This window comes from Podarcis muralis, chromosome 1, assembly GCF_964188315.1.
Source record: "Podarcis muralis chromosome 1, rPodMur119.hap1.1, whole genome shotgun sequence".
Taxonomy (NCBI): domain Eukaryota; kingdom Metazoa; phylum Chordata; class Lepidosauria; order Squamata; family Lacertidae; genus Podarcis; species Podarcis muralis.
Genome location: NC_135655.1, coordinates 58,305,352 through 58,333,203, shown reverse-complemented (window position 1 = coordinate 58,333,203; position 27,852 = coordinate 58,305,352). Strand labels below are relative to the sequence as shown.

Sequence of the window (27,852 nt, the reverse complement as noted above, 5' to 3'; positions counted from 1 at the left end):
GAGCCCAGTCCTGCACTTGAGTTCTGCCAGCTGAGAGGCTATAGTTAAGAAACCCCACTAAGCTTGTGAAACCAGATAGATGCCGCCAGGGTGAAAGACACCCTGGCATACCTGTCTGGATAAGCAGGGAGCACACTTGCACTCTATCCAGTACTGCCTCTAACCACATCCACATCCGATCAATGATGCAACTTTACACCAGCCCCAGACCTGACGCAATGCATTTCCTTCTTGACAACTAACGGTGGAAATAATCCCTAACAACAACAACAAAAACCCTTGACAATCAACCACAGAGTTACAGATTTTTAAAATTGCAACAACTATACATTTATCTGCATGGTTTTTTGCCTTAAGTATGTTTTTGGGGGTTGCAATCCATTTCCTTCCCACTGGCTTCAATGAGAAGAGCAGGGGGAGGGGGCACAGAATTGACAATTGCCCCACCCACCTTGCCATGACAGAGTATTGGATGGGGTGTCATAACATACAATCACAGCACTCCACCATTAGTATAAGAGCCATACACAGGGAGGTTTTGGTTGTTTCCTCAGAGGAGACCCATTGAAATCAATGCACCTAATTTAGGCATGTCCATCGTTTCAGTGGGTCTACTCTGAATATGACAAACACTGGATGCTTTAGCTGAGATTCCTGCATTGCAAGGGCTTTGCCACATGACCCTCGGGGTCTCTTCCACCCCAACAGTTCTATGATTCTAACCCTATAACTCATATTAGAAATAGTTGTGGGTTGTTAACTGAGAGAAGTTACTCTATGCTGAACAGCAGTTGCAGTGAGAGCAAAGGAATGGACCTTTTGGATCCTCAGGGTACAAAGTAGGAGGGAAAAATAAGTATATTAAATATTAAATATATTAAATAAGTGGGAGGGAATTAAGAATGTCACTCCATGCTTGCCTTGCCCACAGCTTTCAGAATGTTTTTGATGCACATCCTCAAGACTGAAGATGTTGTGCATAAAGAAAGAAAAACCAAGGAGGGGAGAAAACTGCACAGCCTCAAAGTGTGAGAAAGGGAGAGAGAGAGAGAGAGAGAGAGAGAGAGAGAGAGAGATCTTAAATGTGTGCAAAGTTTTAGGCTTACAGCTGTGGTCAAAAGAGAGTGTTGCTTACACCAAGACTTCCGAGAGCCCCTTAAGGAGCCCTCATAACTGTCTTGTGAGTCACCACCCCAAAATACTGGGAATACTATTGGCTCCGTGAGGTTAGCAATGCAGGATTGGAAACAATCTAGAGAACTTCAGGTCAGAGGGGAGTGATGGCAGATTGCTGGGTGGGAGGGGGGTGGGAAGGGTGTCATCCTCCGGCTCGAAGACACTCTGTGGTTGCTGGCTGGTACTGCAGGAGTGAAAGGGTTTGTTTGCAAGCCGAAAAAAGCTGGCATGCCACCAGTTTCTTCACAGGTATGCATTGACAGGGAGGGCAAGGGAAGGAAGGATGCCTCATGGCTAAGGCTGCTAGTGTGAGACTGCAGAGCACACATGCAGGAGCCCGAGAGTCCGTTCCTGGCATCTCCAGTTAAAAGGCTCAAGTAGCATGTGATGTGAAATGCCTCTTTCTCCCTGTGGCTATGGAGAATGGCTGCCAATCAGCAGAGGCCATGCTGAGCAAGGTGGACCAATGGCCCAATCGAGTACAAGGGAGCTTCTTAGTTGTGCTTAGTAAACACTGAAACGGCAAAGCATGGATGCAACAGGATGCCAACTTGAATAAAATAAAATCAATCCATGACACAGTGTGCACACCCCATTTGAATGCAAATTCCCATCAACTTTGCGGGGGGCAGCCCCCTCAGATATTTTATTGTGGGGGGCCAAAGCCCCCACGGTCACTAGGAGTTGGCTCCTATGGCAAGAAAGTGAAGCATTTATGTAAGGGGCAGCTCACATAGCTACTCTCCTTGTGACCAAGGACTTTTACCCGCCATCCCAGAATGAGATGAGCATGTGGTGAATGGGTGAACTGAATCATTGGTCACAGGCAGGCTGATATTCAGATGATCCATTTATGGTGTGCTCTGAACTTGTGTGGACTTGGGGGGGGGGGAGCAAATTCTTGAGAGCCAGTGTGGTGTAGTGGTTAAGAGCGGTAGTCTTGCAATCTGGGGAACTGGGTTCACGTCTCCACTCCTCCACATGCAGCTGCTGGGTGACCTTGGGCTAGTCACACTTCTCTGAAGTCTCTCAGCCCCACTCACCTCACAGAGTGTTTGTTGTGGGGGAGGAAGGGAAAGGAGAATGTTAGCCGCTTTGAGACTCCTTAAAGGGAGTGAAAGACAGGATATCGAATCCAAACTCTTCTTCTCTTCTTAGACTACACCACATGATCTGAAATGACATTGGTTTGATTTCACAATATCACCTGCCTTCGTGTGAAAACCAAGCAAACTAAATAAATCCAAAAGTGCAGGAGGACAAAATGTAAATATTAATAGCAGCAAGTCAGTAACTATTAAATAGCTGCAGTTAAAATGTTAGCAAAGGGGGGGAAATGCAGCGGATAGCATGCAAGGTGTAAAACAGCGAACTATATGGAAAAAGCCAATTAGATTTTTTGTTTTAAGTATTTGCCAGTCATAGAGAGAGGCAAAGAGCAGCCCAGTGGAGATCATCTAGGAGGGAATTCTACAAAGTCAGTGCCTCCACTTAAGTTGCTATAGGATTATAGGATGCTGTATCCAGACAGCTATAGAAAAAATTGTGCTGATCCCACCCCTTCTTCTCCTGACTGCAGATTTTTATGCCACCAGTGTTCTTTCTGCCTTTGAACCCTACAGATGTATTTGTGCATTTAATGTTCCAAGTACCCTAAAGTGAACAGAGGATGTGAATTCATGATTCTGAGCAATTATTAGGGAATCCACAGGAACCATCCACCTTTCTAAGATGGACACAGAATTTGCAAATTTTCATCTAAATGGGAAAGTTGCCTTGCATGTCAACTCTGAGTGTGATGATGATGATGATAATTTTATTAATTATATGCTGCCCATCTGACTGGGTTGCCCCTGCCACTCTGGGCAGCTTCCATCAAAATATAAAAACACAATAACAGATCAAACCTTAAAAACTTCCCCATACAGGGCTGCCTTCAGAGGGTGTTCCATAGGGTAGGCACCACTACCCAGAAGGCCCTCTGCCTGGTTCCCTGTAACCTCACTTCTTGCAATGAATGAACCACCATAAGACCTTTGGAGCTGGACCTCAGTGTCCGGGCTGAACGACAGGGGTGGGTGGAGATGCTCCTGTTACAAAAGTTAGCCACAGCATTGGACCTTACCCTATTGATAGCTACCAAAGCCCCACAGGCAACTCTCGGGTGCCGTAAAGCTGTTCCAACATGCTCCCCTACTGGTCTTCCTTCTTCCACTTACCACACAAGCTTGCCAGGTTATGAAGGAACAACCAACCTATTTAACAAACCCAATCTCCAGCTAAATCAATTACCTGCTCAGACCCCCACCCCCAGTTCTCAGGTACAGAGTAGATGGGAAGAGAAAAAATAGGAGGCCAATGTAAGCATGCCAGCTAATCCTGTACTGATATCTTAGCAAGGGAGGACTGGGTGTCACCAGAGGAGAGAGCAGGGAGCCAACATAAATACCCTGGTTGAGCTCCACCCCCATGTTGTCATGCAGCACTTCTCTGCCCTCAGTTCTGTCCCTGCCCACAATGAGATACTCTCCCATACCTCTCCAAGGTTGGGCAAAGGAGGGATAATGTGACAACTGCAGCAGCAAGCTTGGATCTTAGAACTTTAGGGATGTTTCTTCAGACCCTACTGAATGCTCTTAGATACCTGGAGCCTATCCACTGTAAAAATAGGGAGAATCCATAAAAGCAGCCTCATGCTACAGATATAACAATTCTCCTCTTACATGTCAGACAACTAGTTAATTTCCTTAATTAGAAGTCTGCATGTAGTAGTAGTGACACAGAACATGGACTCCTGATCAAATACCAGGGCCATAAATCAATAGGGAGCCTTTGCTTACTGCTCATGAAATGCTCCAGTTGTGCACTCCTAAGGATTATGGTGTCAACGAAACTCTTGATTTGGATCACAGCCTCGCCTTCACTCAGGGGCCATATATTAGTCTTGAAGAGCAGGCAGTGTTTCATTGCTCAAAGCCAAGAAAACCGCTGAGCTGAAAATAAAGTTGTGATGTCAACGGAGGGGGAGGGAAGCGTTGAGAAATACATCACAAATGTCAACAAGGTCCAGCATGAGGTCGAATGTACTCTAGAGATATGAAAACAGACCTGGGACTTAATGTGAATGGAGTATGGATAGAAAATAGAGCACTAAAGGAAATTAATGTAATTACTCCTGGTGATATCATGATACATTGGGCAGAGAAAGTTGGTGGAAGGGTAAAAGTGGCCAGCAGAGATACTTACACATTTATAGCGCACTATATTTGGATCTGGCTTGTAGATCTATAAATTCCAGCCTTCAGTCATATAAGTTACTTCCTTTGTCAAGCAGTCTCAAGGAGATGATCTTATAGCAAAGACATGAATCGCAGTACAGCTCAGTTATGTGCACTTACGTATTATCAATTTCACTGAGACTGAAGTGGACATAACTATTTTGGCCTTAATCAGCCAAGCAAATGGCCTGGCAGGGCCATCATTAATGACACAATCACACTGATAACAACACAGCAACTTCCTGCTTCTTGGGAACTCTATGCAGAAAGAAGATTGGCATTTACTACAGCCGATCAAATGGCAGATCATGTAAAGTGAAACATCAGATACAAGATCTCAGATCTGGGTGTCAGAGGTGAAGATACTTATAAATAGGCTTGATTTCAGTACAGGTTTTGCTTGGGTATTGCTCTTGGGAAATAAAGTTTGAGACATAAATGGTGCATTGGATGTGATACAAATATTCCAATAATAGACTATGTGCAAAACAATACATTCCTACCAATGTTAATAGACACCAACCTTATACATGGCAATAGTGCATCTATTTAGTCTATTCTAAACCAGTCCTTGAATTATGAGGAAAATGGAGGAGCCTCTTAATGAAATCCATGAGCACAACCACCAACTTCCTCCAATTTTAGAGCAGTCACTGCCCTCCCCCCCCAATAGCTAAAATAGTAACTAAGGGGGTGAGCATGAAGGGGGCAGAACCAGGTCCACATCAGGTCACGTCAATATGGACATGAATGCATTTACTAATAGTTGAAACGACTGGTGGGTTTATGGGTATGCACAGAATTGGGGCCCCATGTATCTGAGGGCCCCCCAAGATACTAGTATTCTTCAGGGGCGGGCTTTGGTAATCTTTGGCAGAATGGCACCTTGAGCAAGGCCAGAATTTAGCAACCCCATTGGATCTTCTCAGTTATGGATCTTCTTGATTTCCCCTGTGTGGGGGAACCACCTGCACTGCCCTCAGTCTGATGCTGTATACATTGTTAACTGAGAGGATACCTTTGAAACATGACTACAGTGAATTACTGTTGTTGAATTCTAGTTTGTTAGTTTGTCGCACTGTTTCCACTCTTCATTTTTCCTACTCCCTGATTAAAACAAGTGAAGGCTGGTCTATTGGGGCAACCAGGGCTTAGCCCTACCAAGCGAAAAATAAAATAGAATACCTCAAATCTCAAAGCCACACACTTTCCTGTTCTACAAATCCTTCCATAATCCATTAGAATTTAAAGAGGCTCAGTGCAATATTTCTGTCAATCTCCCATTCTCTGGATAATCAGCGCTCTGCACCACTCAGCCAATCTCATGCTAAAAGCATTGCTATAACCAGGAGCTCCCACCAATCTGTCTCCAGGCACAAAAGCAATGTGATAGTAATTTGGATCTATTCTGGGTAGGATTAACATTGGCTGCAACCCAATGAGTTTATATTTCATACTGAAGTTACTGCTGTGGGATCATCAGGACATCACCAGCACTCCATGCATCAGCACTGGTGACCACACACTTGAGGTGGTAGACGATTTTGTCTACCTGGGTTCTACCATAACCAGCAACCTTTCCTTTGATGCCATTGGTAAGGCGAGTTACAGCAATGGCTCACCTCTCCAAAAGGGTATGAAAGAATGTGATGGTAATGACCAATACCAAGATGAAGGTCTACCAGGCTTGTGTGTTGAGCACGCTGCTTTATGGAGGTGAGTTGTGGGCAACTTAAAACCGTCAGGTATGACGCCTCAATGCCTTTCATATGTGCTGCATCAGCAAGATTTGGGGAATCACAAGATTTTGGGACAGAGCCTCAAACAAAAGATGTGCTCTCCCAAGTTCACATTCCCAGCATGCTTGTACTCCAGTCTCAGCAGTGTCTACGCTGGATTGGCCATTCCAGATGCAGCTACTACCCTTCCAACTGTATGTAAGCAACACAACTGTCAGACTATTGTAAAAACAGACCCATGTCCAGTGATGGCAAGTGTGCTCCTGCAAACAATGCAGAGCCCAAATGAATTCTCCTGCACAAATAAATTCCTTGCTATTAAGGGATTTTGGAACATCCATGGCAATTCACCTATTCATTGAACCAGAAATGGGGAACTTCCCCTGCTAGATTACAATTGTAATCAATTCCCATCCTGGGACATTGGCCACAGTAGATGGGGCTGAGGCTGATGGAAGTTGTGGAGTCCAACAGAGGCCACAGGTTTTCTTGCATCAAATCTGTCCATTGCCTGATTTACAGCTGATCTGCACAAACACCAGAATCATATAATACAGTTTCAGCAAACTATTCCGACTTGTGAAAGCTGCATGTTTGACTACTTCGCTTACAAAAAATAAAATGCTGCACATCAAGTTAGAAATTCATAGAGACGGTTTTTAGCTATGTACATGGATATTTTTTTTCATGGAAACAGAATCCAAATAGGTGGTTATTTTCATGGGAAAATAATCCAAATAGGTTATTCAAACATGAAGATGATTTCTGCAATAGGAATGCTGAATAGCCGCTTAACAGAAATCACTTGTACCATGTTCATAGCTGTCGTTGCTTTTCCAGCTGGAATGCAACTGAATTTTGACAGCGGGACCATGGAAGAGGGTCGCTGTTTAAACTGCCTCCATTCCATGCACAATGCTGACTTATTTGTAAGATCAGCTTCTAGGGGGGAGAGGCTAATCGCTGTTGAATACAAAACATTGATGCAAGCTTGGCCTGGACCCTGGTTGGTCACGGCCTGTTTTTCCAAGAAAACTCATCCATAGGGGCCTTTACAATCAGAGCATACAATCCCACTACCACCATGCCTTGAGGGAGGTCTGTTCCAGTTTGTATGCCCTATAGATGTGCCCAGAGTTTCTTTTGAAAAGCAAGGCAACTCATTCTTCTCTCACATGGCCCCTCCTTTGAAACAGTCTCAGCGTTTCTTTGAATTTATCCCACAGTGCATAATTACACATTCTGTGTTGCAGAGTACAAGAGATTTAGCTGAGTTGTGAGCTTGAGCATTCTGTTCTTGTAATGGCATTAAATCTTGATTTGATTTGATTTTTACTTATTTAATTTAAAACAACATGATGTCACGTTTAAAGGAAAATGCTCTCCAAAGCAACAACAAAAGCTCTTTTAATGACATTTATGGATGTTCATGTTCTAATGTTTCGTGGATTATTATCTGTAAGACCTTTTTTTAGAAATAAAAGAAAATCATTCTGATGTATGTGTATGCTTATATACACATGGAGTTAACTTCTGAGTAGAAATGTAAAGGATTGTGCTGTTGTTTTTTTTATAGTAGCATTTATTACCTACCTTTCTAAAACATTTTATGCAAGGAGGGTGGAGATAAACATAGAGGCAAGGAAGAAAACATAAACATATCTGTGCACAAACTGCCCACATCAAAACATTTCAATCCATGGCATGCACCGCCCCCCCATACCTCCCTCATCTTTCTCACCAGTCAACCCTCCCAACCAATTTTTAAAAATTCAGTGTTCACAGAAACTTACAGTGCAATCCTAACCACTCCTACTCAGAAGTATGTCTGACATAATTCTGTGTGGCTTACTCCCAGACAGTGACATAGCATGGGTTGCCAGCGCCAGCAACCTCCCCAAGTGGCAGATTTAGCACCCTGTGAGTGTTGAGCACGGCGGAGGGCGGGGCGGAGGATTGGTCAGGAGTAGGTATCTTTCTTAATTCCTGCAGAGGGCGCCCTCGCAACCGACCATCATCCAAATGTGCTTCTCAGTCATCCCACACGAACACTGGGAGGTTTTCTGTGTGAGGGGAAGGGCACGCTATTTATATTATTATTATTATTACTACTTTCTGTGTATGCCCTCAGCTTTTCAGAAGGCCTTTCTTTCTGCTCTGCATCTGAGGCATCTGAACTATTGCAAGCCTAAAACGGGATGAAGTTTTCTTTTGCAGTCTATATTTGGAGGTGGCTTGAGAATGCTAACCAGGAGGGGATGGTTACCATCAACTGTTCTTTAATTATAGCTTTGCTTGTTCACCTTCCCAAATCCTTCAGATCTTCCAAAAGGAAACAGGAGACATTTGAACTTGAGCTTTGCTGAAATCTTCAAAGGCCTATTTAAAATAGCTTTTCTTTCTTTCAAAGAGGGGAGGATGTCTTAAGCATCCAATACTTATTTCTATATAGAAAGGGTTTTACTAGTGGGAAATGAAAAGAAAAAAAGAAGAAAGGAAGAGGAAATGGATAGGTAGAATGGAAAGCATAAAATTGCATCCTTCTTAAAGCCAATTCAGTTCGTTATGGTCATATTTCTCTGGAACGACACATTACAGAGCTGCTTGTTTCTCAAGTCTAGCAGTCAAGAGAGTTCAGGTAGCTATGAGATCCTTAAATTTATCTCTGAAAATCAGTATAGCTTTGAGGCCCTGTGATTTCTCCACTTTCTGATATGATTGTGAAATGATCGGTTTGGCCTGAATATTGCAAGACCTGTCTATTTTGTCAACCACCATGACAGCTCTGACCTTAACCTTTGCATCCAACACAGTGCAACGTTCCCTCATGTGGCATCAGGGTAAGGCTGGGGCTGTGGGTTGCCATACATTAATCCAGACACAGGGAGAAAGATCCCTAAGCTCAGTTGCTGAAGCCGGGGTTTTCAAACAAAATCAGTGCCTGGAGTGCAGCCTACAGTACAGTATGCAGAAGAGAAGTTACAGCTGCTGAAATTCTATGCCACTAAGGTGCAGAATCCCCTGTCCCCTTGTACATGCACACTTACATATGAGCACATTTCAAGCACATGACTTCCCCCAAAGAATCCTGGGAACTGTAGTTTTACCCATCACAAAGCTACCATTCCTAGCCCTTAACAACTACAATTCCCAGGATTCTTTGAGTGAAGTCATGTGCTTTGAATGTACGTATGGTGTATATGCAGCCTTCATCCTGGACCCTGACAGATAGGAAACTTCTCCTTTCACCTTAAAGTTGAATCCTATCCACATACCTTCAGGGAGCAGGACTGAATCCCTACTGATGAGCGGAGAAGTCAATTCTGCTCGATGCTGCTTTGTCAGCATGTTCTCTGCAGGGAATGTGCTGCAGAGTGGACCCCCTGCCACGTGAGTCAACTTTGAGAGGTGAGTGGGACTGCCTATCAGTCATCATGTTGTCAGATGTTTGACGTGTGGGCAGCCCTGCTCACCTGTCAAAGTTGGCCTGAGGGTGGGAGGAGATAAAGATCTGGCCCACTGAGCTAAAGTGGTTCTCTATCCTTGCATCAGATCAGATGATCCAGATCTCCAACCAAGTGCTGTGTTCCCTACAAACCTTTCCCCTCTACTCTGGCTTAACACAACATGTGATCCAGGGTAGAGAGAGAGAAAAACAGAAAGAACCAGCTTAGCATTGCTGATAATCAAAAGAAGTTTAAAAAATATTATTTATATATGCTTCATACATCAAATGAAACAAGCTCTTGCCTAGGAACAGGCATACCACAATAACTGAGTATCTAAGGTACCAAAACTCTTTTGACCTCCTTGCTGATATGAACCTAAAGAAAATTACACACAAGACTCTGAAATTAGTTTGGGTTTATAAAGAAAAGAAAAATCCTGTAGCGGCCATGGCCAGTATTGCATTTGATCTCATCCCACATTCTATCTCACACTGAATATGTTAACAAGCGGCACAAACACCATTTCAGAAAACCTCCAATGTACTTTTTAATGTTGTGTGAGATGATATTTGAACTTTGCTATTCTCTTTCAATGAAGTGATTTAACATAGTTCCACGTCAAAGCAGAGAAGCTGTTATAGCATTTAGCAGCCTGTTTTAAATATTCTCCTGAAGCCTGATTTTAAATAATGTATACCACACTTCAGCAAGCTTTATAAATGCACAGGAAGTTATTTTAAAATATCCTCAAGTTTTGAACAAACAAAACTAAAAGAAAGAACAATAATCTTAGCAGCATGCATCTTTCCCGAAATGCACTCCGCTTAGCATTTCACATTAATAAAGAGTAATGACTAATATCTGGTAGTTACTGTTGATTAAAATGAAAGGCAAATTAATTTAAAGAAGATTTTACAAAATAAATCATTCTTAAATTGCAGTTCTTAATATTTGTTCTAAATTGGAGCAGGGGAATATTATGTTTGCACAATGATAAGTACCTGAAAGCCAGGGCTGCAACCTTTTCCCTATACCCACATATATGAGAGTAAACTCCATTGAATTCAATGGGACTTACTTCTGAGTATGCGCATACAGAATTGCACTGCATGATATTTTTTAATAAACTCAAAAGGTATCCCAAATTAACTGGGCAATACTTCTTTTTTCAAAGCTAATTTTTTAAAAATATAAAACTGCACGTTTATGCCTCCTCTAAGGTGGTACTTCCGATGACACATACATACGCTGTCTAAAAACACTGGGCTGGATTCAGATGTAAAGATGTAACATTAGTTGACCCGAAGTCTCACTGAAATCAATGGGACTGGTCTGTCATCCCATAATTTCAGTGGGAACTAGGTTCAAGTGATGGGAGGAAGGAAGGAAGGAAGGAAGGAAGGGAGGGAGGGAGGGAGGGAGGGAGGGAGGGAGGGTTTCTTCAACTATTGTTTTGTCATAAGCCAATGTATACAAATGTAATTGATTAAAACTAATTTGATTTCCATCAGAGTAAGTTTTCTCTGAACAGATGACAACCCTACGGAGGAATGGAGATGACTGTGTTTAAATATTCTTAATTTAACAAAATGGCGATACTTAATGAAAAAGCAACTGAGAAAGAATAGTCAAAGACAAACAATGAGAATTGTTGCATCCATCTAATTTACACGTGGACATGCTGTGATTTATTATATCATATGCCCTTAACAATGGATTATAAGTCTAAAACACCTATTAGCAAGTATGTTTGGTGAGACAACTGGTAAAATATATACATACAGCGTAACATTACTTTCTGAGTCCACACTGATCACGCAGTCATATTTGTTAGTTATTTAGTAGCACTATGAACACTGACTTGTCTTCTTGGTTCTCCATCCTTTGCCCTCCCCACAGAGCATCCCTTAGTGTCCTCTGCGTCTCCTCTGGTTCTTGCTCGGAGGCTTTAGCAGGCTCTCTCTGTACTTAGCATTTGTATGGAATAGTCGGACCATATCATGGTCTTTGTTATCCAACACCCGAGGCAAAAAGAGAGAAGATTTCTGGGTCCGACGGGTTTTGAAGCTTCTTCTGGGTCGTCCTTTCCCATTGATGGAGACATACCAGAGTCTCTCAGCGCTAGCTTTGCGCCTACCGCTGGCTCCATTGGGCACAGTCCGGTATATGCGGGATGCATACGTATTATAGCCTAGCTCGTGAATCCTTTCCACAAACTCACACTCAGCATTGTAGGTTTCCTGTAATGTAATGAGGAGAACCATCAGTTCCAGAAATCCAAAAGAAGAACTAATGGCTATTTCAGATCAAAAGTAGCTGTCTTCATGCAAGCTAACAGTGGCACATAAAAGAGGATACAAGTCGGGAGCTCCAGGGATCAAAAACTCTGTATGCATGCAGAATCAATTTGAAAACTATTCACACAATTTAAGCAAAACTAAGGGCTCTTGCATGTGACCCCAAAAAGTTGCCCATGAAGTAATGTGGACCTGAGGCTGAAAATTAGCTTCTCTACTTCTGCTCTGGAGAATATTAGACATGCTTAAATTCCAACAAAATCATCACTTGTAGAGATGTCCAGTTCAATAGTCCACAGACTAACTGTCTGTAGGGTATGCCCATTTCCCATAGTTTCCTTCATCTGTTTTGTAGCTCTCCACATATTTTACTTCTGATGTTCAGAGCTCTGCTTCCCCTGGAACTGGGAGCACGACCACTGGCTACTCTCCTAGCATGATGTGATTGAAAAGGCTACAAGGAGGGAATTATCGGTTAGCCCAGCAGAGGGAGTCAATAGGTCCATTCTTCAATTATACTACATCAGGGACCCCCAGGTAGACCCCAGCTGTGAATCCAAGGCTGCAAATCTCACAAGGATAATGCATAAGAAAAACACTAATAAAGAGAAGTTTAATGAAGCAATTGCAATTATTTTATATAATGGTTTTCTACAGGCAAACAAGTTGCCTTGTTGTTGTTGTTATGTTTATTATCTGCTCTTCAAGCTAAGGTCCCAGAATGGGTTACAACATTAAAACACAACATAGCAAGGAAGGCAACAGTGTCAAAAGACTAAATGAGGCCTGAGTGGCTGCATTCAGACTTAATGCTAAACCATACTTTGCCATTATGGCAACAAGGCTGGGTAAGGCCTGGGCTCACACACTGCTCCATGCCTTCTCCCCTGTTGGCATGGACATGGGAAGATCAGACATTTTTGCTTCTGTTTTCAGCTAACCACAGTTATAGTTATTAGGGAAAGCTGCCTAACAGAATAGAGGTCTATGGAGATATGGCAGAGTTGTGGACAACTCTTCATATATAAAAGAACTGTAAATCCTCCCCTAAATATGGCATATTTATATATCTCTTTATGAAAAGTGGGTTGTGTTTGGCTTGGTGGGTCACAATTTTTGTGGCCCTCCAAGTTGAAGGATAAGTGCTGAAAAATACCTATTGCTAATAGAAAGTTGCAGGTGGAAACTGCAGATGAAAAATTAACAAAAATAGGTAGAATTTTAATTGTGACTGTTGACCTAAATAATTCTTTAGTCAATGTATCATGAATCAATGACTTGTATAAATTTATAATCACTGAATTGCATTGATTTATATTGTGTGTATGCATTTGGAGATATTTAAAGATGCCTAAGTTACCAAAGGGACGCGGGTGGCGCTGTGGGTAAAAGCCTCAGCGCCTAGGGCTTGCCGATCGAAAGGTCGGCGGTTTGAATCCCCGCGGTGGGGTGCGCACCCGTTGCTCGGTCCCAGCGCATGCCAACCTAGCAGTTCGAAAGCACCCTCGGGTGCAAGTAGATAAATAGGGACCGCTTACTAGCGGGAAGGTAAACGGCGTTTCCGTGTGCGGCTCTGGCTAGCCAGAGCAGCGATGTCACGCTGGCCACGTGACCCGGAAGTGTCTCCGGACAGCGCTGGCCCCTGGCCTCTTGAGTGAGATGGGCGCACAACCCCAGAGTCTGTCAAGACTGGCCCGTACGGGCAGGGGTACCTTTACCTTTACCTTAAGTTACCAAAACCAAAAGAACAAAAACCTGCCATTTGCTCTTACGAGGAAAGTTATCTTCTCTCAGCCCGACTAATTAAAATTTGTCCTCACAGATGCAGTTTGGCCTCCAGCAATTAATCAGCTGCTGCTCTAGCTAGTTCACCCACTGATTCTAACATCTCATCTAGAGCATTGGTTCCAGAACATTTCTTCCCATGGACCATTTGAAAATTCCTGAGGGACCACTTGATGATTTGTTGGTCTTTTGTAGCAATTTTAATGCGCTGTGCTAGATGCTGTATGTTATTTTTTAAAAATTGTATTTTTACAGACACTGAAACAAAACTGATGGATCTAGAGCACAATAATCCCTAATGCTTGGGGAAATACTTGGGAAACTCATATGCTCCATTCTGGGGGGGGGAGTTGGCTAACCATGGAATCCAGTAATTAATTAACTAATGCGGCCAACTCACATCCACGCCATACTTTTAAAGCACTCTTTAAAAGTGGTTTGGTACTTTAACTGTCATGGCTTTCCCCAAAGAATCCTGGGAATGATGGTTTGTTAAGGGTGCTGACAGTGGCAATCTCTCAGCCACATGTTGCACGTGGGTTACTGAGAGGGAAGATGGAGTCGTTTCCTCATCTTAACACTACAGGTTAATGCTTTTCTCTTACGTTTCTCCCAGTTCTTTCTCTCTCACCCCCCCCCCCAACATTGCACTGGGTTCCATTAAATAATATGCACAGTAAATGTGTGTTAAAACCCTTCTTCAGCCTTCCTTATCTGGCAGTGCAGTATCTCCCAAATCCTCATTGTAAAGTATCCTATCATATACATACCAGGAAGTCGGATTAAAGTACAGAAGGGTAATTGGAAAGTGTTGGAGGAAAACTTCATTTCATTTGCACATTCTTTCCGTCTGTTAGCAGCTTTGGTGCTGCACCTCTCTGCTGTGTTAGATCCCAACTTAAATTACTTTACGCACACTGGGAGCCCATTCATAGCATTGTGCAAATGGGACTCCCATTGACATCCCCAGGAGATTTTTCTTTTGAGAAACCTTCCTGATCACAATGTGAATTGCAGACTTCCTTACCTCTTTACACTTATTCACCTGAGTTACTTACAGTCTCTAAAAGGATATCTTGACATGTAAATTTATGTAGTTATAAATCCTTTGAGCTCTCTCTCTTTCTCTCTTTTTCTCTCTCTCCCTCTCTCCCTCCTTCCTTGGCTGATCAGCAGCACACATGAAAGGAAAAGGAGCATGCCTGGCGCATACCATAATAGTTTATCTAGAGGCCTCCAAGCATTGGCTACTTAATCCCCACATTAAAACCAAAGGACATATTTCTGTTCTCTATAAACGTTTGTACATAGACACCAGTATTTGCGTCCTTTGGACTACAATGGTATTTAAATCCCCATTGAAAATGACTGGCACTCCAGTGTAGGATGCTTCAGTTTCCTTGCCATAGTTAAGGTGCTTCTGTTGTAAATAGCACTCACGGAAGCATAAAGTCTGCCTCTTTTGTTCATGGCCAGGTATCTGCCGGAGAAACAGCCTTTGATGGCAACAATTCCAACGTCCACTGCAGTAATCTCAAGGATGCCTAAAACAGAAAAAGAAGGATTTGGCTTAATGATATACAATGATGTGCAATGAATTATTATTATTATTATTATTATTATTATTATTATTATTATTAAACAATTTTTATAGCACTTTTACATCATGAACCTCCCATGTTTACCTGCAGATAAAACCACTTGTTGGCACTGGGACTACATACTTGTCTCAGATCTGTTCTGCCAGGCACTCATACCCAGAAGCTCTGGAGGTCACCAGATTGCAAATGTGAAACCCAACACTGTGAGGGACGAGGCACCCCAGAGATCTCTGCATCTCCCACTTAATTGTGTTCATAATTGACACATTGCTCTGCAAACTGATTTGTTTCATTTCATTTATTTATTTCATTTGTATCCCATCTTTCCTTCAAGGAGCTCAAGGCGGCATACACAGCTCCCCCCCCCCCACACACATATTATCCTCACAACAACCTTGTGAAGTAAGTTAGGCTGAGAGCAGATGGCTGGCCCATGGCCACCCAGAGAGCTTCACAGGTGAGAGAGGATTTGAACCCTGGTCTGCCAGGTCCCAGTCCAACTCTCTAACCACTACATCACACTGCTTGTCATCCGTTCATCCTCCCAATAAGTTGATGAAGTTGATTATTACAATTCCCACAGAAGTGAAAAAATGATGCAGAGAGGCACTTGTCCAAGGCTACGGACCGAATCTAGAACTGAGCAAGAATTGTGAACCTGGGTCTCCCAGGGAATGGGCTGTGTCTTCAGCTGTTAATATTAAATTGCCCAAATGCTACTTCCATCTGGGAAACATCACGGTGAAGAACACCATCTCACAAGATACCTGCATTCACCACTTAGTTCATAAGCAAACCCTTTTGTATTGAAAAGAAAAGGGGAAGGGGAAGAAAAATAAAAGCATGGGAATTGTTTGAAGCAAACTCTTGCTAGTAAATCCCCAGCTGTTTGATTGAGACTGAACTGCCTCAGAAAAAGAAAGATCTGACATTGAACTAGAGGGCCACCTAATCCTATATGTCTATAAAAAGTTTAAATCCCCTTTAATGCCTTTCTTAGGGGACACAAGGGTGCTTGACTTACTGAAGCAAACCACAAAGCTGCCCATTTCGGGACAATGCTTCGGCTGAGATCTCCAGAGGGCAAAATGGAGTTCAGACGAGAGGCTGAAGCATCTTAGAAGCCACGTATGGAACCATGAATGGAGTCTGTCATTTAGAAAGTCAGCGCAGCCCTTGCAGGGAAGGACAATGTGGCAGTCTAAGCCACATTCAAAGAGTGGAACTATTTCAGACCATCAAAGGAAAGGGTCTCATCGCCCAGACAAGTGAAACAACAAGAAAGCCAAAGGTATGCATGTATCCCGGACTGCTTCACACATTAAAGAGCAACCAACTGGTGTTTCCCACTATGTTAACATCCAAAAGCGAGTGTGCAAGCAAGCCTGGCTCTCTGAGCAGAGTAGCAGCCATGTGACACGTATTTGCCTGCTTGCTTCCGTGTGTGTTTTAAATGCATTCTGCGTTTAAAGCCCAAGACTCACAAAGCATTGTACAATAAACAGGAGAAAACACAACATGTAAAAACAAATAACTAGACATATGCTTTCAAACACTGGTCCATCACATTCATGCAAGTCACATGATGGTTTTAGACATTCCACGGAGTGGGGTGGGAAACAGATTTTATATGTACGCTGAAAAAATATTATATGTACGGAGACCCAGCACTTGGGAGATGCTGTCAGAATAATCAACATCATTCACACACAGATTTATTATTTTCATTTCAGATCATGACACCAGTAGTTTAAAAGCTTGTTGCTTTCAATGCTGAATTTGTTATCTCATGTACTAAGAAATTGTTCCTGCTTAAACTCAGTTAAGGTCTTTTAACAGTTTTTGAAAAATACTGCCTTCTCCTTCACAGGAAGGATGGTGGAGCTATTTTGTACTCTCTTTTGCATTGAAACTGTCTTATGGCCAGTTCACCTGCATGTATGTACATCACTCAGAGCATCATCCTATGCTGGCAGAGAAGCCTCAAGACTTGGTGTAAGTCCTCTGCACTGGCAGATGATAGAAAAACATCATTGATGTAACTTCAGGGATGGACTGGCAAAGCAGAGATATGCTGGCAAATCCCCACCACTGATGAAACTCTGCTAGTGGAAGGACTGGAGAGTGGTATCAATGGGGGCATGTCAGGGCAGGAATAGCCTCAGTCCACACCTTCTCCCAGTCCACCTGCAATGTCATTACATAGAACAGGATTCTGGCTATAGCCCCATTCCTATATAGTGGTACCTCAGTTTACGAACTTAATCCGTTCCAGAAGTCCATTCTTAAACCAAAGCCGTTCTTAAACCAAGGCGGGCTTTCCCTAATGAGGCCTCCCGCCACAGGTGCCCTTCCACCATTTGGCTTCCATTTGTAGACCGAGGTAAATTTTGCTAACCGGAACACTACTTCTGGTTTTGCAGAGTTTGTATACCAAATAGTTCGTAAACAGGGCTGTTCTTAAACTGAGGTACCACTGTACTAATAATGTGAAGAGGGACCATGCCTAGACAGGACAGGGAGAATGGACCACTCTCCATGCTGCCAATATCATGCAGCTTCCCCATGCTCCATCCTGACGTCCATGTTACAAGTGGATTTCTGAACCAGGGTAGCCCTCTCTCTGTGTAGCCTTTTATGCAGGCTTTCAGCTTCTAGGTGGGCTTTCATCCTGTATGGATATTTTTAATGCCCCCCCCCCGGTCTTTATGAATGTATGGGTTTCTTGTTTTTGTTTTGTTAGCTTTTTGTCAAGTTGCTTTGAGCTGCCTGTGGCAAGAAAATGATACTAATAAATTTAAACAATAATATGAATATGAATAGGAGTCCAGACTCAATGTGTGGATATCATGGGATGACTGCAGAAATGAGAAACCTGCCTATGGGCTTGATTTGGCCTGCCAGTCTGTTCTGGCCAGGCCAATCACCTGCCCTGTAATAAAGTCACGGCTGGACCAAACAGGGATTTACAGCTGATCATTGTACAGTTGCAAGGCACTTTCAAGCCATGCTTTCTGTTGAAGCCCATTCAAGAGATTGTTGGGGCTTCAAAGCACAGCATGGATGCCAACAATAAGCTGGTGGTCGGTGCTTGAATAGAGCCCTGCAAAACTAAAGCCCTGACAATCAGCTGGAATCAGCGGCACTATGGTTTTCCCCTTCAGGGACCCTTTAAAAATGTTCCATTTTTAGGAGTATTTCTTCCTCTACAGAGACTTCAAAGGGGCTCCCAGTAACTGATGACCAGCTGATCAATGGTTACAGGGATCCTCTTTGATGGTGCACTTCCAGACCAAACAGATGATTGGCACTAAAGACGCACTAAAGATGCTGTTACCAGGTGACCAACAAAGTTGCTCATTGGGGTGTGTTATATGGTTCGGGCCCACCAGCTCCCTCCAGCTCCCCACCTCTGAATTACTATAATGAGCTCTAAGCCTTTAAGGTTAGTTCAGAAGCTGCAGGTAGCACAAAATGCCACAGTTAGGCTGTTGTGTGGGGCTGTCTACTGTGAGCATATTACACCAGTTCTAAAAGAATTCCAATGGCTACCTATAATACTACCTAATATATATATATATATATATATAAAACCATATATATATATATATATATATATATATATATATATATATATATATATATATCAGGACACAGATGCCTAATGGAGAGACAGGGCCTTCATGGTACTGGCACCCCATTTACAGAATTCCCTCCTTTCTCAGTTATGGCTAGAGGAAACTCTTTTTAGTTCCAGATAAAGACCTATTTATTTGTCCAGGCTTTTCTGTGAGGACTCCTGAATCATTTGTCATTATATTGATAAATAAATAGATGATAGATATAGATAGATAGATAGATAGATAGATAGATAGATAGATAGATGATAGATAGATAGATGATAGATAGATAGATAGATAGATGATAGAGATAGATGATAGATAATAGATAGATGATAGATAGATAGATGATAGATAGATATAGATGATAGATAGATAGAGATAGATAGATAGATGATAGATAGATAGATGATAGATAGATAGATAGATAGATAGATAGATAGATAGATAGATAGATAGAGATAGATAGATAGATAGATAGATAGATAGATAGATGATAGATAGATAGATAGATGATAGATAGATGATAGATGATAGATGATAGAGATGATAGATGATAGATGATAGATGATAGATAGATAGATAGATAGATAGATAGATAGATGAACCAATTTTCTTCCTGCCCAGTTTGTTTTAATATACATCGTGCATTTGATTTGAATGTAACCTGCTTTGGGATTTCTATGGCAATGAAGAAGTAAGCCATATTTTAAATACTACTCCTTCTGTGCATATATCCTTTTCACCCAAGTCACATGTGATGGTGGATAATGTACTGACAATATGTGGGCATGAACTGGCTGCCAGCATGGCAGGACCATAGAATTGCTTGGCACTGGGATGTGACTAGATGCTAGGAGATTTAGTAGCTATCATCCTTCCTCACGTTTGTGAGTTCAGCAGAGTGCTAGCCCTTTGCAGCTTAAAAGGGAAGCTAGATAGGCTAGTTTTAGCCTTTTAGTTTAAGAAATCCAGGATGATTTAAGGCAAACTGGATTCTCCTTGCATTTCCCTCTTTTCTCCCCCTTAAAGCAATAATCAAACAAGCAATATTTTAACAGGTAGAAATAACATTTACTCACTCAGAATACTTGTTGAAGAGTAACAGATAACCACAGCTTTGTTCAGGCAGACTTAAAATGGTAATGCAGTTACAAAGACATACTTAAGTCCAGCTTAAGATGCAGTCCAAGCATTGGAGCTCAGACCCAGCAGATGTTCTCACGTTGCTGGCAGAGCAGAAAGAGATGGAAAGAGAGAAAGAGGGTGTGCCCAGGCAGGTAGGAGAATATATAGCTATGCCCTCCTTCTGGCAGGGCACAGTGGGAGTGTCTCTCACAGGGTTCATTCTAGCAAGTTTACAGGAAAACTCGGTGAGCTTCAGCTCCTATCCTGTGCCTATCTAGCAAAATTTTTGGCTCGACTGCATTTAAAATATCCCACAATTGGCACATTCACCATTGTGCTATGGCATCACTTGATGGTTTTAAGTTACATGTGCGAACTGCCACCACTGAAAAGTATTGTGCTATTAAATCTCTGTCTGAAGTGTTTGATCAAGCTGTCACTTGAACGAGTGCCACTGAGTGGATGCATGTGTAAATTTACTCATAAGTAGATTTTCCCTTCTTCTCTGTGCAGGTGAACAGCAAGCATTCAAGAAATGATATTCCTTTCCTTTGAGATCAAAGGAAAAAAGATTGGGAAGGCATGTGTCAAAATGGGAAGCTGCTTTAAACCAAATTAAACCATTGGCCCATCTAGTTCAGTGCTGCCTGCATTGGTCAAAAGCAGCGTTCCAGGGTTTCAGGTGGGAGCCTCTCCCAGCCCTACCTGAAGATGCCTGAGATTAAACCTCTTGAAGCAAGAGATTAGGACTGAAGGATTCTACAGTACAATTCTATGACGTTGTGGTACAATGGAGGGGTTATGCTGCACACAATTGACCAAGATTTGAACACCTCAATGAGTTTAATTCTTATCTGCTTAATCTGTTTCATTTAATCTGCTTCATTTATATCTGCCCAGAAGACATTAATTGAAATATATTTCCTCTTTCCACAGAGTCTTGAGGAACCTTTGTGAAAGTTTTATACAATGAATATAAGCTGGTCATAGCAGAGGATAGGAGCTATGATAGCCATCTTCAAATATCTCAAGGGCTGTCACATGGAAGAGGGAAGAAACTTGTTTTCTCCTGCTTTGGAGGGTGGGACCCGAACCAACGGCTTCAAGTTAGGAGATTCCGGCTAAAGATCAGGAAGAACTTTCTGATGGGAAGGGCAGCTCAACAGTGGAACGGACTCTCTCGGAAAGTGGTGGACTCTCCTTCCTTGGAGGTTTTTAAGCACAGGTTGGATGGCCATCTGTCAAGGATGCTTTAGTTGAGATTCCTGCATTGCAGGAGGTTGAAGGAGTTGACCATTGGGCTCCCTTCCAGTTCTAAATTTCTATGATTCCATGATCCAGGTATGTGATGCACATAGTCAGGTGTGGCAAAACCGAGCCAGAGCTAAGCTCTTTTAAGTCCCTTTGATGTGCAGGAGTTGCTAGAGTGTTTTGCTTTGGCCTGAACTGCTTCCACTGAAAATTACTGTGCTGCCTGAAAGCACTGCTTGAGATGACAGTTATTATGCCACCCCTGCACCCTTGCCACCGAGTGATGGGTGTCCATGTCTGAGTACGCCCTGACTTCTGACTGCAGTGTTCCTCCTTTTGCACAGGATAGTCTTTAACACAGGCAGCCTGCCTTTGATAAGCAAATGTGCCCGTCCTACCATGTCCGCAGCCCATTCAGAAAATGTGCCCTAACTCTCCAAAGACAAATCAAACAAGGTGAATAGGAGGGGAAGGGAAACCAAACAAACAGGCTGAGATGAACAGGCGGAAGTGTGAAAGTCATCTTGACACATTATTTACAAACCAGCCGCCTCCCTCTCCAGGATTAGTGCTGCAATCTGACCTGGTGTCATAAAAGGGAAGAGGGATTTGAAAGCTGGTCCTGGGAACTCACACCTTAGGAGACGGATAAACTCAGGGGCAGTTCCCAGTGGATCCTCAACTTTTGTCAATCCCAGAGAGCTTCTTTGCTTCTTCTAGCACTGATTCTTCTCCCCACAGGGATGTATATTTGGAGGGATGAGGAGGAGTGTGGGGGAGAGAAACAAGTTAAGTCCAGGAAAGATTTCCAGGAAGAGGAGGAACAAAAGGGAGAGGAGAGGAAAGTCCTTTGGACTCCCACCCGCTCCTCTCCTTTTGGGGAGAGACAAACCTGAAAAGACCTTTGCTGGGGATTCTTGGCAGCCCCTTCCTTTGTGCCCTTTGCTTTCTGTCTGGAGCGGCAGAGGAACAGCCTAGTGGGGGGGGGGTGTAATTTTAGAAGCTGCTTTCAAAAAAATATATTCCCCACTCACATCATCCAGAGGCGAAAAAAGAAAAGGATCTCAGCCTCACTAGTCCTAGTCATGATGGAACTAGCCTTTCTCCATCCATACCATCCATTAAAGTCCTTTCAAAAGCCATGGCTTCCACCCAAAGAATCCTGGGAACTGTAGGCTGCTAAGGGTGCAAGAGTTGTTAGGAGACCCGTCGCAGAGCTAAAGTTCCCAGCACCCTTCCTACAGTTCCGAGGAGTCTTTGAGGGAAGCCATAATGGTTAAAGTGTCATAAGAGTGTTTTAAATGGATAGTGTGGATGTGACCACACACACACACACACACACACACACACACAGTGGTTTGTTTCCCATTGTGTCTTATGTTTGGCTGTAGGGAGTATTTGATATGTAAAGTGCAAGGCAGAAAATGCAGGAAAAAAATGAAAAATTTAATATGTGGAAGCAAAACAGCCACAATTCTTAGACTAAGACTTGCCACAGAAACAGATTTAATTTCCAGAGTGGTAGTGTTGGTAATATCTCTCTCTCTCTCCTTTCTTTCTTTCTTTCTTTCTTTCTTTCTTTCTTTCTTTCTTTCTTTCTTTCTTTGTAGCAAAACCAACAAATGTGTCTCATGGCACCTTAAAGACTAATACAGTGGTACCTCTGGTTAAGAACTTAATTCATTCTGGAGGTCCATTCTTAACATGAAACTGTTCTTAACCTGATACCTCACTTTACCACTTTAGCTAATGGGGCCTCCCGCTGCCACCGCGTGATTTCTGTTCTCACCCTGAAGCAAAGTTCTTAACCTGAGGTACTACTTCTGGGTTAGCAGAGTCTGTAACCTGAAGCATCTGTAACCTGAAGCGTCTGTAACCCGAGGTACCACTGTACATTTATTAATCCACTGCATCAGTGGTAGCCACTGGAAGATGACTGACAAGCACAAGAACATAACTTAAGAAGAGCCCTTCCAGATCAAGTCAGTTGCCTGTCCAGCCCAGCATCCTGTTCTCACTGGCAAACCAATGGTATCTGGGACTTTCCATGGCTTCCAGCAGCTGAACTTCAGAAACATACTGCCTGCACCCATGGAGGCAGAGTATAACCACTGAGGCTGGTAGCCACTGACAGCCTTTATCTTCCATGAAATTGATCTTTAACCTACTTGCTGTGTTCCTTTGAGGGGTATATTTATAATGTCTTCTGGACTAGTTGCTTGAGGGTGGGTGGGTAGAATAACCTTTCTAAAATTTATCCCTAAAAAGACAAGCACTGCCAACCATCTATCATGCACATCTTTTCAGCCACTGCCTTATCTGGAAGCTGGTGGTGATTATCCAATGGCCAACAGAAAATACTTTGCACATGGTCAGAAGCATGGTCTTGTTGTCGTATCCTTATGGTTCTCACTTGCCCTGGCCAGACCCTTTATCCCAAGCATCTCTCTGTACAGGTTGCCAATCATTGCTTAAAATTTCCAAGGCTGAACTGGCAAAGCCAGAGAATGCCTCCTTTCCCCCCATTGTGTACAATAGGGACTGTTACTCCTCTACGTTTCGCTCAAGCTGAATTGGCAAAAGTCAACACATGCTATGGTATGTTTCCGGAGCTAGGTGCGAATGTTTATTTATTTTTTTTCAGCGTGCCTCCCCCAGCCAAAAAACACAATGTGCTTGAAGACCCATCAGGGTCTTGAGCTCAAATTTTAGTCCCTGGCTCAAATAAAGCGAAGATATTATTACAACATATCAAGATTGCACAAAGGACGGGACGGGCACGGGGATTTCAGCAAATGTGGAGTTGGAAGGGACCCTAAAAGTCATCTAATCCAACCACTTGCAGCGCAGGAATCGCCGCAAAAGAATCCCTAACCGATGGCCATCCAACCTCTGCTTTAAAACCGCCCGCTTTGATCTGATTTTTAAATTTATTTTTTTTAAAAATCTCACCTTGGGTGAGAAATTTCCCGTGGGTAACCTCTCAGCGCACACGCCTGATCCCTTTTGCATGCCTCTAAGCGGCAGCCTTTAATTCTCGACGGCTCATGGGGTTCATCGGGTGGGTTTCTCCAGGTGTCCCGTCACCCGGACCCGAAAAGCGGTGGCCGAAGAGCAGCCGTCGAATCGCCGAGAGGCGGCGGCGAGGCCCGGTCGTCGGGGCTGAACGCGCCTCGACTTGGGAGCCAGATTTGGGGGGGGGGGGCTGGCTTCCACGTCGGGGCTCGGGGCTAGCGGGTGTGGGTAGGGCAGGGGGCCAAGCGGTACTCACTGAAGACGCTGTTCTTCTCCAAGGTGCCGTTGATCCTGCCGTTGGCGTGGATCTGGAGGTGGTACTTGGTGGCGCAGTAGAGCTTCCTGCGCCGCGGCGCTCCGCCGAGATGCTCGTAGACGCCGCCGCGCCCGCCCGCGTCTCTACGCCAGCGCGGGTCGCACGACGGCCCTCCCCGGGCGCACGGGGGCCCCACGGGGGCCCCGCCGGCCGCCGCCGGCCCGGGGGAGCCCCGCGCCGCCTGCAAGGCGCTCAGCAGGACGAGCCAGGCGGTCACCATTGTGGCATGGCGGGGGCCGCAGCGGCGCTCAGCTCCGGGCACAGCACAGCCCCGACGGGCCCATCAGGGAAGAGCGCCGGGCTGCAGCGGCCGAGGCAGCTCTCCTAGGTGGCCACCGGCGCGCCGGGTCCAATCGGGACGCATGGACGAGGCGGCCGCTAGGTTGCGGTTCTCGTCGGGCGGGCGGGGGGGGGGGCTCCTTGGCTCCCTCGCTCGCTTGTTTGCTTGCTTGCTTGTTTGTTTGTTTCAATCCAGGTCGGTTTCCTCGTCTTCTTCCCTCCCTCTTCCTCCTCTCCCCCTTCTTAATTGGTTTTAGATCTCTTTAAGTAAATAGACGTCGTCGAGGAAAGCAAACTGGAGAGGCCCAGCTGTTTGGATTAAGTGGCGGTGCTGCGATCAGGGCAGTCTTCAGGGCTCCAGAATGACAGAGGGAGGGAGGGAGGGAGGCGGGGGAGGAAAAGGAGGGGAGGGGAGAGGAGGTAGGAAGGGAAACGGGGGTCCCGAAATGCCAGGAGAGGGGCTAGGGGGACATCGCATTAATCGACGGCTTGTACATAGGAAAGGCGCTCCCGGCCACAGGAGACTGATCTGATAATAGCGCAAGAGAGGAAAAGAGACAAGTCCCGGGTGAGCTTCCAGACCGCATCCAAGATGAGAGCGCACAGGCTCGCAGCACTGCGTCCAGCCGCGAGGGCGCGCGCATCTACACGCGCACGCACGCACGCTCCCGGGTGGCCTTTTGCAGAGCACCACATCGCCCCCTCACACCCACCCAGCCACCCACACGAGGGATGGGGCGGATGGTTTCCTATCTCTCCCCCCACAAAAAACCCCCCTGAATTCCTAACTGAAAAAGTGATTTTGCATCTGAAAATGTCTACCTTGAGAGAAACGCGCTCCTGGGGTCGGGCACCGGCTTCTCTCGATCCCCACAGGCTCACAATGCGTGACAAGGACGGACGACTTGGCGTCCAAATAGACGTTTAAAACGAAAAGGAAGCATGAGAAAAGAGGTTTGGACAGCAGCTCAAGAATCGCGGGGGGAGGGAGAGAAACCACCAACCACCAGCAGCATTCAAAGATTTCACAGACAGCCTTTGGTGATTTAAACGATTTCCTTTTGTATGGAATGATGAAAGGAAACACTTTTTGGTGGATCAATCAATTAGCCAAATTTCGGCCAGCTTCCTGGTTTCCACTAGGTATGGGAAGTCGCATGGCTGTCATACAATTGACCGGATTAAATTTATTTATGTATGGATAAATAAATAAAAACACAGATGTGCTTGTCTCTATGTGGTAAGTTACCTACGTTGCTTCTGTCCGCCCTTACAGAACTGTTCGTAAAGAGAGGTTCCTTTTGCGTTCGTTTCTTTTAAATCGCTTTGTAAAAGCTTCTATAAATAAAGAAAATAAAACCCCAATGGCTGTAGTGCAACCTGCTAACTACAGCCTCCTGCTTGTTCAATGGCGAGTGGTAAAAACGATGCTGAGGACAGAAGTAGCCCGGTGAAATGTCCTGATCTGCTCAAAGAACCTACAACTGGAGCGATGTCCAAAATGTGGGTAAGGCAGCAGTCCTACGTACTGGAGTTACTCCCGAGTAAACATGCATAACATCGGGCTACAGTGATATTAGCCAACCCAGTGCAGTTTATAATACAAAAAAAATATATATTTTTTAAAAATGCTACAGATTGTATAGATTTCAAGAGATGACGCACTGGGGGTAACCGGAAAATCCTACTTCCCTGAAGGACTGGTCGTAGGTGAGTAAACTAATCTAGTCAGTTTCAGCTGGGCAACCTGAGCCTACTCAGAAATGTGCTTAGGATGCAGCCCCTCTAAAAACCTAAAAGACACCCAATCATTCAATCTTCTTTCATGTGAAATAAAATATAATATTAAAGACTCTCAGCCACACATTTTTCAACCATCTCTCCTTTTCCCACGATTTCTACCTCACAAGTAGAAATCGATCAGACAGGGGATTATTATTATTATTATTATTATTATTCCAATTTTAAGTCGTGCCCAGCCTGACTTCAGTCCATTGATTCCATTGGGTCTACTCTGCGTATGAATGTTGGATATCACCCATAACGCGTGCGTGTTTTTTAACATCATAGTATTGAAGCTTTAGTTCACCTTTTTAGGGGGGATACCACTGTTAAGGCATTTAAAACAAACAAACAACAAACCAATTCCCCCACGGATTTAAAACGGGTCTTAAAGTCAAGCGCACTGAAATCAACGGTGCTTAACTTGGGTGGTGGGTTGTGCGTCCGGAATTATAAATGCCGGTGAGAATCCGGGATTGTGGGTGAAATCTCTTCCCTTCCAAGTGGGACGCGTGCGCGCGCGTGTGTGCAATGTATATATAACGGGTGAAGCGGAATACCTGCTTAGCCGAGCGGGAGGGGCGGGGCGATGGCTTGGAAAGGCAGGAGCAAGGCGCTGGGCACGAATTCGCCCTCGCCAAGCACATTTCAGGGCTGGTTTTGGGGACTGGGGAGGGCTGTGGAAGAAGCTGTCTGGAATGGACGCCAGGACCGTGAGTGTGTGTGTGTGTGTGTGTGTGTGCAGCCCCCCTTCCTCCCTGACCACCTTCTCCTCATCTTGATGCGCCCTTGCCTGCCTTAAAAGCAGAAAAGGGGGGAAAAGGGACGGCGTGGGCGGCAGAGCAGCAAGCTCCTGCCTTCCGTCCCGCTCGCATTACCGCGGCCGCTTTCAAGCTGAGCACCTCAGACGTTCTCCGCCCCCTTTCGGCCACGGGCGCCGAGCAACGGCGGGCTCCCCCTCTGCAACAGCCAGCCAGCGCTCTTTCGTGGGGGGGGGGGGGCTTCCTTTTTAGGGCAAGGGATGCAGACGGGCTGAACCGGCCCTTCTTCCTTCCAAACAACGAATGTGGCCCCCAGTGAACTTTCCACAGCGGGAGCCTGGGCTGCCTGCCTCCCTCTCCCTGCAGAGCCCTTGC

General features: G+C 44.4%; 1 protein-coding gene across 1 annotated transcript; it reads right to left on the bottom strand.

Annotated features, from left to right (window-relative positions):
- Positions 1-11,284: 11,284 nt before the first annotated feature.
- Positions 11,285-25,873, bottom strand: FGF3 (fibroblast growth factor 3). Its single transcript, XM_028728671.2, has 4 exons — positions 25,757-25,873; positions 24,596-25,463; positions 15,165-15,268; positions 11,285-11,882 (listed from the first exon to the last, which is right to left on the bottom strand). Exons 2-4 carry the CDS (start codon positions 24,873-24,875, stop codon positions 11,550-11,552), a joined length of 717 nt encoding a protein of 238 aa, XP_028584504.2. The 5' UTR covers positions 24,876-25,463; positions 25,757-25,873; the 3' UTR covers positions 11,285-11,549.
- Positions 25,874-27,852: the final 1,979 nt, after the last annotated feature.

What these genes read in the sequence shown, in the direction of transcription:
- FGF3 (XM_028728671.2), bottom strand. Translation starts at nt 24,875, where the DNA reads ATGGTGACCGCCTGGCTCGTCCTGCTGAGCGCCTTGCAGGCGGCGCGG. An exon ending in GGAGAAGAACAGCGTCTTCA is followed by an intron (nt 15,269 to 24,595) that starts GTGAGTACCGCT and finishes TTTCTGTTTTAG; the next exon opens with GCATCCTTGAGATTACTGCA. An exon ending in GAGGCAGACTTTATGCTTCC is followed by an intron (nt 11,883 to 15,164) that starts GTGAGTGCTATT and finishes ATTACATTACAG; the next exon opens with GAAACCTACAATGCTGAGTG.